A 12,208-nucleotide genomic window follows, 5' to 3' on the forward strand; every position below is an offset into this window, starting at 1 on the left:
AAAACATTCAATCTTCCATTAGTATAACTGAAACTTGATTTAATGCTTTTGGCAAGGTATTTATAGGTGGAGTGCAAAAGGTTGTGTCAAGGAATTTAATGTTCTTATAAGAGCAAGATTCGATTAGGAGCCCAGAGTGTTTATTATACAGACTGCAGTGAATAGACAATTGTGTACTTCCCTTCCAGTATTTAACTCTGGCAGAGATTTTTTTTTGATTGGAACCTACATGCAATAAAGTGATGAGCCAAAGCACAGATAGTTGGAGCAAAAAGTCATGAGAATTGATTTTCAGAATACCCAGTCAGCAAGAGCAAAACGTGCAAATAGCAAAGAAAGTGCTGGCATTTGTCTTCAGATAATGTGCTTGTCACTGAGTCTCCGGAGGTGAGTAACTATAAATTCTAGGTTTCCCAGGGTATTTAAACAAATGGAATGTGGGAAGTTTCCTTATGGAAGTAGAATAAGGAAACCTCAGTTACAGAACTTGAAACGCTTGCTTATATCACATTAGTATCAGGCCGTGATATACCAAAAGAGAATGTTGGAATTCACATCTAGGACCAGCAGCAAACAAAAGTGTTTTGTCTTCATGGGGGAAAGAATTTTGTTATTACCTGTTCATCTCCTTTAATACTAATGTATTTCCTGACATGTTACTTAAATCTGCTTGATATATTTTTCATTTCTTGTAATGCTTATGGAAGTATTCAGATACTTTCAGTGAATTGATTACTTGAATATTTGGGGAAATAGGAGTGAATGCCAGCATAAAAGCCTTAATTTCTGTAGCACAACACCATGGCTTAGTTTGACTAATCCTGAACAAATCTAAACTCTTCTTCAGATTCATGAATCTGGTTTTAATTCCTCTTTCCATTTTTTTCTTCCAGTTAGCAGGCTTGAGGAGAGGGAGGCAGAACTCAAGAAAGAATACAACGCTCTTCATTCAAGACATACAGAGGTAGGTCATTTATACCAAGATGAATTCAGAATGCCTTTATGGACTCTCCCACAGATAAATGTTCTTGTTCTGAACAACTGGGAAAACTGTTGGATGTCTTTGTGGACTTGTTGATGCTGGATGTTTGTATTGTTAATGTTTATTGTAAACTGGTGCTATTCAGGATGTACTTTTCATCTCCTTCACATTTACATGCATGTTTTTCTATGATAGTTTGGTTATACATTTGTCAGTTCTGTAGCTTTCTTAGATATTCAGTGTTAGAAACAAAAAACCTGAACTTTGCTTTTTCCTGTGTTAAATATGATTACTCAAAGTGCATTACTAAACTTCAAAGAAATCGAAAAAAACTCCAATCTCAGGTCTCTATCAGCAGTTTTCCTGAAGTATTGGTCTTGTACTGTTCAAGAAGCAAACAAATTCAAAAGTTGTCCTACTGAGAATCATGATCAGAAGTCTATATTGTGTTTACTGATAGCAGTACAAGTCTGACTTCATCTATTAAGTTAGATAAAACAGTAGCAGCACTACTGAAGTCAGATCTAGAGCAAAAAAGGACTAAACTGCTTTGTCTTTTCCCATGCAGGAGGCTTGCTGCCTAGCTAGTGTATTTATTTCAGTGAGGAAACACTTTAGTTTTGTTAGTAATTCTGATTAGTGTGAATAGTTCAACACTGAGCACAGTTCCTATTCTCTTACTCTGATCGCTTTCATAGGTTAGAATCTGAGTGCTATCACAGTGGAAATGGCACTGGTTGTTATTGAATCTTCTTTTGCAGTGTTGAGTTAACTACATGCACTGGGCACCGCTAGTTCAATGAAATGCTAATGAAACATTCCAAATATCTTTTCACATAGGTTTTGCTCCAAAGTGGACAGCAGCCTCTACTGGTTTGATTCCAATTTATTAAATGCTTTTACTTCTTTCATCTGCTTTCTTTGGTGTAGGGAAAGGCTTCCTTGGGCTTTATTATCACTGAGGTGACTGTGTCCTTCCTTAATAAGGAAATAAGCTGTAGTGTACCATGATATATTCACACCTTTCTGCTCCTGAAACCAAGTTTCATGTTTCTATACTCATTAATTCCAGCATGTTTGCTTTTTTCTTTTGTTCCTTAGTCTCAGCATTTTCTTTTTTTATATATTTAATATTTCATCTCTGTTTGTTTAGCCAAGTTGACAACCCAGAATGCTTAAGGAAATGGGGATGGTGCAGAAAACGATCAATCATGTAGTCTGTAAAAACAAGCACCTTTGCCTGAGGGTGTTTCTGCTTTTGTCTGTGTAAGCTTTGGTCTCTGTCTCTGGGTAAGAAGTGTGTGTGCCTATTAAAGAGGTATACATGGTATTCAGGCTGAAGGCTGCAGAAAGACAACAGTGGATAAAGGCGAGGTGTGCAGAGTGGATGAGGTGGTGGTTTTATGGGCTGAGAAAGCTCAACTCCAGAGTCAGGACTAAGGACAAAGAATAGCTGCCAGCAAAGAGATTGTTTATGGCAAGAGCCTTTTAGAGGCTGAGTGATAGTCCTCAGGGAGTGAACTGGATATTCCTTATCTCTGCTTTCAAAGACATTTTTGATTGCAATTAGATCATTGCCAGTTCTGCAAGCTCTGAACTTCTAGACATACCTCATTGTGGTCACGGACTGTCTCAGAAGATCAGCATTTTAATGCTGGTTTCTGGCATGTATTTATGACTTATGGAGTGTCTGTAATAATCCCATTCTTTTCCCTTCTGAAATTTCTTGCTTCCCTTTTTCCCAACATACTCAAATGTTTTAGATCTGTGTAGAAAATTAATGTGTTTTTTTTTTATTGCCAGATATTTTGGCCAGTACTCTACCTACTTTAGGCCTGAAGTTATCAACTGTATTGGTTCAAATGCTTCTGTTACAGTGTTTCAGAAACCTCTTATGTTGAGGAAGGAATATTTCTTTCCTTCCAAATTAGCATCACCATTGTCTTTGCAAGTGATCAATCTCTGGTGCTTATTTCAATAATGATTCCTTTTCTTTCAATTAATCAAATAATGAACAAAGCATTAGTTGGTTGTTTTTCTAGCTCTAAGATGTTGGCAGTGATTGCTGTGACAGATGTCACACTGAAAATGCAATGTGACTGTGTTTTGTGCAGTTTTCATTTCTAGCAGTCATTCTTCATTCCCCTGCTTTTGCTGGTTGCTCTCCTTCATCTCCCCTCCCAGTAATTGTTTAGTATTTCAGGCTTTGGCTTATTCTCCCTCTGGCCTTCCCTGAGGCCTTGGGACCATGTCTGCTTTCAGCTGTGATGGGCTGTTCCTGTGAGTTCCACATTATTCAGAATGGACCAAGACCTCCATAAGCTGTCTGGGCCATGGGAGGTTATGCCTGTGGTGTGTTGCGGAGACATGAATCTCTGGCACAGTGTGTGTGGAGTGCTCCATCCAGCTCATCCTGCTGGGCATGGTGCTCTGCATTGCAGCTCTGGGCTGCCAGCCTGCTCTGTGAGGATCTGCCTGCAGCTATGGGAACAGCAGCTCTGCCCCAACTTACTGGAGTTCAGGGGACAGGATTTAGCTTTGATCCTTTTGTCTAATTAGCCTCTGCTTTCTTACTCTTTTATGTACAATGGGAGATGAGCTAATGAGTGTGAGTGCAACATATTCCATGAGCTTCCTACCCTGCTAAGTCAGTCTGTGCTTGAGCTAACTGGCTGGATTGTAAATGGATTAGGATGTGGTTACCTGAGCAGTTGAGTGGCAGAGTGGGAGGCAGATTGCATAGCTGGGCACTTGCAGTAGGTGACTGGGAGGATGACATCTCCAGACAGAACAGATGTATAAACTCAGCCTGAATGTGTTCTCACATCCCTGTTGTGACAAGTGATGTGCTAGGTCTTACACTGATCTTGCTCTGCTCAGATACCCAGAGCAGACTGTTACTTAATTGTAGCTTATCTCGGTTACCGTTCTATTTCACATAAAATTCATTCCTTATATTACCTGTTTAAAACAGACCCGTTTCCTGCACACACCTACTGGCATTGGTTTACCTTCATTGCAAAGAGCTGCAGTGCTGATGGTGACTTGCAGCGAGCCCAATGTAGGGTAACAGTATTTTTTTCTGCATTTTGATGGAGAACATTCCATTTTATTTATTTTTTTTTATTTTAAAAGCTTGGCTAAAAACTTTTGTTTACTACTCAGTTGGAAAACTGAGGCCAAACAGAGCTTCAATACTTACTTGACAGTTGAATAACACCTGTAGCACTTCTCTGCCTGGGTACCCATAGTGAGCCCTTTCCTGTTCAAGCAAGCACTTATAAAACAAGAACAACCTTGGGGTAGACCAGGCTAACTAAGATGGTTCGATATCTCTCTTCCTGACACACAGAGTATGGGCTTAGTTTAATGAAGCATAATTGGGCCATGCAAGTTGCTGGCTGTTTTGCACTGATATAATGTGACAGAACAGTGAGCCTGTCTGGCACTGGACATGCACTTTGTCAGGTTCATTTGGATGAGCACGTGTCCTGAACAAATCTCACTGCTGGGGAACTGGAAGAGAAGGCTTAAGTGAAGATCTCTATTTACAGTTGTGGCTAAGCATGAGTACTGGTTTTAGCATCTTTGAGGTTAGAGTTTCTGTTCCAACTAATAATTTTTCTATGGCCTTTTGCTAAGCATTAACAGCTTGGTGTGTAAAGTCTGAGTTGAGCATCTTCTCATGTTTTGTGCCTACCAGCGACATAATCTCTTATGTGGGTTAAGAGGCATCAGGTTCATCAGTGGCAATGGTGCTTGGGTGACAAGCTCAATCAGAAACACAGGTGGAAGAGTGTTATGTAGAAACATATTTAGGATTCTGTACTGAATCACAGAGATTCTAAAAATGTTAATTTCCTTATTAGATCTAGATTATGTGGGACACACAAAGATCTATATATATAGTGATGCATTCCCAAAGGCAGGAGCTGCTTGTGTCAAGCCTGGCTGGCTCTGCCAGGTGAGCAGTGACTCTGTTGTGCAAAGCCTGAGCTGAGAGCAAAAGAACTGCTGCAGCTGTCCTTGGGGAGCTGGAACACTGACACAGAAAGGAGTGAAGTGAAAGAGAAAGAAAGGTGCAAGGGGGATGTCCACAACCTGGCTAAAGTTTACCATCCTGGGATTGTCTTCATATGTACTTATGTGTCTTCAAAATTCTGGTGTAAAGGAGCACTTGGGGTGCTAATTTCTCAGCTAATTGCAACATGGAATTTATTATGTCAAGTTTCTGACTTAACTAATTTCCACAAATTGAGAGCCCACGTGTTGTGTCTGTTGCTGCTCCCTGTGGGCAGGGAAGGAAGATGAGGAGGAGGTTCAGGCCTTGGGGACCATGTCCTGCTGTTGTCAGCCTCTGTGCTTGTGAGCCTGGGTGGAGGCAGCCTGTGGGCTTCACACAGTGGTGCTGCTGTCCTGGTTTTTGGGATGCTGTAGTCTGGGTCTGCAGAGGAGTTGCTGTGCTGCGCTGTATGTGCATGAGATGCACACCTTTGCCTTTCTCATCTTACTTCTGTGTTCTTCCAGCTTACAGGCTTTGTGCTGAAGTGTGCATTCTATGGATTTGCTGCTTTTACCATCAGCACTGTTTTCATCTGCAGAGCAGTACTCAACTACTGAGTCCTTTAAGTTGACCTGCCCTCTAGCCTATGCATATGGGTAATAAATGTGATGAGACATTTCGGTAAACAAAAGAAGAACAGAGTGAGGGAAGGGAAGGAAGTAGGTTAGATCATATACTTCACTGTATGTTTTAATGACCCAACTGGTTTATTTGGCAAGCTAACAGTTCCCTGGAAAGGTCCTGGTTACTTACGTGTAGGTTGACCTCTGATCAGTGATTCCCTCTGTGATGAGGGGACACACGGATGGGATGCAGAATGGTCTTGTTTAAATTTCAAGATTATCACAGAGGAGAAAAATAACCCACCGTGTTTCTAAAATCATTTGAATTATACATTTGTTGCCATGTAGTGCTGTACAATGGAAGCATTGGAACAGCTGGCTCTGGTTGCATGATGGGAACAGCTAAAACTATAAGGATGGGGAGCTGAAGGTGGAGCTTCCATTTCCTTTGAACGCTTCTGCATGTGAACGAGCTTTTAAAAGTAATTCAGAGGAGTAATGAAATGCTCATAGTAAGCCTCTGTATTCCTATCATTTTGTTGGAGGATAAACTTTGTAAGCTTTTGACAGCAGTTAAAGTATATTATATAATGTTTCTCTAAAAATAGCAAGATAATTTTTTCTATTCTGAATTATTAGTGCAGTTGAATGCAGGGCACAAAAGATCTGTTTGTACCTTAGTGTGCAATCTGTTGATTGTGGACTATCCATCCGTTGGGGTATTTTGAACTAGTTTGCAATACAAGAAAATCTCAGATGAAGACTACATATTTGCATGTAGCCCATTGCTGGCAGCTGGTGTTTGAGCTAAAGCTGATGTCTGAGTTAACAGCACTGAGCTCCAGTCTTACTGGCCATGGAAAGCCCTGACTTGAAAGTATCATGTAGGTGGAGAATTCCAGGTCTTGTTGAATTCAGTCCCAATGTTTGTAAATAGCCCTGAGAAGCAAAGGTTCTGAGGGGAAGGGAGCAAGCAAGCAGAACTTCTCCTATGCTAAAAACCCAGAGGCACTCAGTACTGTTGAGAAGTCAGTCTGTATGGTTGGAAACCAAAGCTTTGAGTTCTCTAAGTGAAGTTAAATTGATGCTAATTTTGAAAGAAAGAAAGGAGATGTTGCATTCATTTATACCCATGGAAAGGAATCTGACTTTGTATAATATTTGGAGTGTATGCTGTCTCATCTTCATACTTCTTTTGGCGGGTAGGCAATAATGACCTGTACTGGGTGTCCTATAATAAACTTGAATAACTGCTGACGTGATTAGAGTTCTTAGCCTTTAACATGCATTTGAAGGTGGCACTTGGGATCAGAAATGTTGTTTGTATGCCACGTGTGCTTTGGATGGTATTACAATGTTCCTTGTGCATGAAAGCACAAGTTCTCTTATTTTTTAATTACGGGATTCTCTTCTGGTTTGTGGCTTTAAACACTGCAATGTTGCTTCTTCCTTTGTTCACCTATTAAATGTTTCTGAATGCTCTTTCTCCTTTTAGCAGAACAGAGGAAGGTTAGGTTTTATTGCCAATAATTATGCAACTGTAATAGAAATAACTAGCATTAAGCTGTTGTGTTTTCTTTTTTGCTGTTTCTCTGTCATTTTAAACAGATGATTCACAATTATATGGAGCACTTGGAAAGAACCAAACTTCATCAGCTAACAGGGGGCGATCAGTTAGAATCCACAACGCACAGTAGAATTAGGTAAGCTGTTTATTATGCTCTCACCCTGAAATGAAAGCAAAATCCGTCCGTTTGTGTTTGCAAGACTTTGTCCTTTAATCCTACAACAACGATTTGGCTGAATCGGAAAAATTTATTGTATGATTGGAATGCAGCAAGAGAATAGTGCAGAAATCAGGAGAGAAAAGCTTCTGCTGTTGTACTGCTGAACGTCGAGATATGTCCTTTGTACCCTGTCATTAATTTCAGCTTTTTTGGGGTGTTTGCTTAAAGGTAGGTATCAAAAAATATCCTGGAATAATTGCCGTCTCGCTGCTGCTTTGTGTACAGGTTGATGGAGGTGGGTATCTTGATACTCACTTGTTCTGGGGGCTTGATGTGAATATATTATGCAGATTTGGAGCTTTCCAGCCTATGAGCTGCGTGTGGAAGGAGGGGAGAACAGCTCCTGGGCTGGCTGTGCCTGCGTCTGCATCAGTGCTGCGAGGAGCTCCGGTGCGAGGGGGGAGGAGAGGTGATGTCATTGCTGTGGAGCTGCTGCAGAAGAGTGGAAAGCTGCTGCTGATGGCATTGTTTTTGTGGCAGCGGCTGAATGACAGACTCTGCCGACAAAGATACATCCTTGGTCCCCGCGTAGCCTTCTTGGTCCCGGCGTTTCACCATGCCAGCGCAGCGCCATGAATCCTGGATGCATGCTGCTATTTGTGTTTGGCTTCGTTGGCGGGGCGGTGGTCATTAACTCGGCTATCTTGGTGTCTCTCTCTGTTCTGCTGCTTGTGCACTTTTCTATTTCTACTGGCGTGCCAGCTCTGACGCAGAACCTCCCAAGGATACTCAGGTACTCTGACCCACTGAACCTTAGCTGCACGAGCTCTTGCTTTTTCTCTGCTTTCTTTCCTTTTCAAACAGGAAGAGCAAGGATCAACGAAAGATGTCGACCATGGATAAATTTCAAATTCTCTTATACATGTAATATTTATGGACAGGGATATGGTAGTACGGTTCTTACACGCTGGAATTTATTCGCCTTTTGTTTAAGCAAGTACAAGATCTGCCTGTATTTTTCTTTTTAAGGAAAGCTGTTACCTTGTTCTGTAGTAATCTGCCAAAAAAGCTGAAGTGAATGTCACGGATAAAGCCTGCGTTTGTTGTGTTGTCAGGCACTTAAGGGCTGGTTGTGTGTAGCCATAAAGGTATGCAGACCAAGGCCTTATGCTAACAAATTTCATTCCTTTATAATCTAATAAGTTATGTAAGATCACCTAATTGATAGACTGCACAAATACCTGATAATTAATTGCTCCTTTTTTTAATATAACCTTAATTATTGGTTGGTGGGGAGAGAAGTCTTTCCTCGTTTAAGCATTAGAGCTCTCAAAGCCTATTCACTATTGTTCAGCCAAATGTTATCCTCTCCTCATTTTTCTGTACTTGTGTGGCACGTTGCCAGCTCTGCCCTCCCTCACATCACGTTCTGTGTCCTGGTTGCCTGGAGCAGAAGCAGGCATACATTAGAACGTGGTTACCAGAAGTAACTTTTATGCTTTTTACCATAAATACAGCAGGAGGACAACTGGGAAATTCAAAATGTAGCTTTCTGACCTCAAAATTTGGAGAGCTTCAAAATTTAATAACAAACTTTATTGAAAGAGAGAAAAATGCTGAAAGCATCCTCTAAAAGAGCCATGTGACTCTCTGTAATACCTGGTGCCTGTGGTCGCTGTATGGGAGAATGCTCTTCAATTGAAGGCTGAGCACAGAAACGTTTTTCCAAAGGTTTAAAATCTAACAGTAGATGAAAGGCTGTAATACAGTGTAACTAACAAATACATGCATGCTGAATGCAGAGAAATGAAGTGCATCTAACTCTTTAGAGTGATTTCGTTGTTAAGACTGTATTTGTTTAAAGGGGGCAGAAAACAAACCCAGACCACGACACAGCAAAATCCTGAACTTAATTCAGATCACTTCTTCAGAATTCCTTTATTTAAGCAGTCAGATGGCTTAAGAAAATTTGTTCTTCGTGATGAGCTTTTGCTTCCCTGGTGAATGTATGTTGGATCTGAATGGTTTTTGGAAGCCATGCTGTTCCTGGCTCACCTTTTCCCTGTAATTCCTAAGTTTTAGGAATTACAGGAGTTTAAGCTCGATTCCTTAGCCTGTTATGCACGTGAGAACCGTAAAGATGTAGGGTGAGGGAATGTAATTGTAAACCAGTTGTATTGGTTTTACCATTAGTGGGTTATTGCAGCACAGCATCTGGCTGCTTATTCTGAAGGTTCCTGGAAATGCCTCAATACGTTGTTGAGTATTAGTTTAGGATTCTGAAACAAAAGCCTGCCTTCTGCTCACTGTCATATTGTGGGGTGCTTTTTGGATGTGGAGGCAGTAAAGGGGGCTTTTTGCTCTCTAGGCAACAGCCATTAAATAAGTTGAGGCTGCCTCAGTCTAATTTGATTGCTTAATGCAGGCATCCTCATAGTAAGCCCTGATTTCCAACAGATGCCCCTTTTCAGACTTCCTTCACCTTGCAGCTTTGCAGTGCTCCTGAACTGCTTCTTTAAAGGAGATGATACATTTTAATAGAACACTATTCCCCAAAGAAGCACTTTTCAGTTGGATCTGTTTTGCTGCTCCCTGTTTTAAGTTCCCTCTCCTGACACGTACAAAGGAGAGGAGCTTTGTGGTTATCCTGCAGGCAGCCCTGTTTGCTCGGAGCCGCGGCAGGAGGCGTTTTGGGAGCGCGGGGCTCTGCACAATGCGCCTTTATGGCCGCCTTTCTTTGAGGCTGAAGGGATCCCTCTTATTTTTTTTCTTGGCTGTTCAACTTCTCAACCAATGGCGCGTTTTCAGCCTTTCTTTTATCATAATTTAGGCTTCTGTGGTGTCTTTTGTTCACAGCGGAGTTGTGGGAAATGTAAAGAAAAGCAGCGACAGCTGGAATCCGATCCTTTAGTTCTTTGGCTATTATTTTCCTGAATGCTTTTCAGCAGAGTTACTGCTCCAGCAGCCACCAACTATCCGATGCTTTTCATGTTGTAACCCTGTCTGATTTCTGCATTCCTTGCTTTGCTGCATATTTTGCTCAAAGTTAATTCTGAATTTCCAACTGAAGTTGGAACAATATTTCTGACAGTGTAAGGTGTGTACATGCAGGAGTTTCCAGACATCCGTAACAGAGCATCTTCATACCTTCATACCTCTCTTCTGAGAAGGTTCTTGATAAATAAAATCACTTACTATTCAAATATTCAGTTTTTTCTATGCATTTCAACATTGCCTTTCGTGCTTTTGCATATAACTTGTATGCAGTCACTAATTCTTCAGAGAACTCTGTCGAGGTTGTGTTTATTTTGTGAAAAGCCTTGTGAAAACTGCTGTGTGAGTGAGATTTGACTGTCTGTGTAATGCTGGAATACGTAGGTTATTTTAGATGCTCATATTTTGTTTGGATTGTATCTGCAGGGACGCTTTTAGTGCTTTCTCTTGAGAAAAGTGATTTTCCATCACTTGTGTGTGTTTATCTTCTGTCTTCAGTGTGCTTAAGTCTTTACTTGAGTTTCACTAGTTGATCACAGCTCTTTTTTTCTGTATTTCATTGTTCTATCCAAACAAATACTCTGTTTTACCTCCATGCTATGCCCAGCTGATATTATTCCTTTTCAGGGCTGGCCGTAGCATCCTATGAATTGCATTCTACACAATGTTTTTTTCTTGTGCTACATAGAAGGCCTTTTTGTTCACTGGTCACATTACTAATAGCAAGACTGGATTTGGGAATGTTTTGGGGGAGATGCAACATGCGAATCTTTGGAACTTCCAAGTGTTTGTTGAGAAGAAGTGACAAAAGATAGCGAAGGGCTGGATGAAGTTCTTTGCCTTCCTTATTGATGAAGTAAAGCTGAAGCTGTAGTTGGTGATGTGAAGCCAGTGCTGCTGCTCCAAGAAGTGGAGTCGCACGGTAGCACTGGCTGCTTGTCTCAAGCTTTTGTGTGGCTGTAGGGTGAAGCAGAGTTGCACCAATGTTTGTTAAAACTGTGGCATTTCTGCCTTGTCAGGCTATGCCACTGGTGATTCTCTGACCTATTTGTTTTTCTTCATGTTACACAAACACATATAGATCAAGTGACCCTGGAATCAGACTTCAGGATAATGCTTCAGTTAATGATTTAGTTGAAGTTACATGGTGTTTTATATCTTGTACAAAAAATACAAGTGGTGTTTAAGTGGTTGATGGAGACTGATCTTCCGAAGCTGACATTTTCATCTGTTCTGATTCTGTAGAACTTCAGTTTGCTGTAGATCAGATTTGGTGCTGTCAATACTACTGCCTAAAGCCATGGAGTAGCCTGCGTACAATCAAATAATGCAAAAGGAAAAAGTAGGGTGGGCTGTAATACGATCTGCATATGCTTTGTTCTGTATTAAATAGAGAAAAACGTGTGTGTTTGACTTCCCTGCTGGTTTCAGAGGCATACAGCAAAAAGTGTGTGACGTCTGAAATGGCTGATGGTGAAATCTGTCTCTTTCCAACAGAAAGGAGCGGCCGATATCACTGGGCATCTTCCCTTTGCCTCCTGGAGATGCACTGCTCACACCTGAAGCTCAGAGAGAAGCAGGGGAAACACCTGGGTCAGAGCACTGGAAATTCCATGAGCTAAGCCAGCCACGGTCCCACACGAGTCTGAAGGTACGTGGTCAGTGTCTTGTGCTTTAGGAGGAACCCTGTGAACAGTGTGTGGTTCATGGCTGGGGGAAGGAATTGGAAGGGAGGAGGTAGAACTGTGACTCACATTTGTGCAAACCAAACGAGGTGTGGAGTTTTGAGGGAAGAAACAGTTTGGGTTGCATTTTCCAAGCAAGTGGTAATACAGGCCTTGTATTCACAAGTGTTTTTTTCCTGACTAAGGACCATTTC

The 12,208-nt window shown here is 41.3% G+C and overlaps 1 protein-coding gene across 12 annotated transcripts in view; it reads left to right on the forward strand.

The window, feature by feature from the left end:
• SPAG9 (sperm associated antigen 9) overlaps window positions 1-12,208 on the forward strand; it is a 54,563-nt gene that overhangs the window by 13,066 nt on the left and 29,289 nt on the right. For 7 of the 12 annotated variants that reach the window (XM_015880224.2, XM_015880227.2, XM_015880226.2 and 4 more), the window contains 3 exons: window positions 894-964; window positions 7,217-7,311; window positions 11,827-11,980. In XM_015880224.2, coding sequence (XP_015735710.1) covers window positions 894-964; window positions 7,217-7,311; window positions 11,827-11,980 — 320 coding nt within the window. Of the gene's footprint in view, window positions 1-893; window positions 965-7,216; window positions 7,312-7,393; window positions 8,129-11,826; window positions 11,981-12,208 lie in introns of those variants that run through there. The other 5 variants (XM_015880234.2, XM_015880233.2, XM_015880232.2 and 2 more) reach the window with 3 other exon arrangements.

Source organism: Coturnix japonica, chromosome 18 (assembly GCF_001577835.2).
Source record: "Coturnix japonica isolate 7356 chromosome 18, Coturnix japonica 2.1, whole genome shotgun sequence".
Taxonomy (NCBI): Eukaryota; Metazoa; Chordata; class Aves; order Galliformes; family Phasianidae; genus Coturnix; species Coturnix japonica.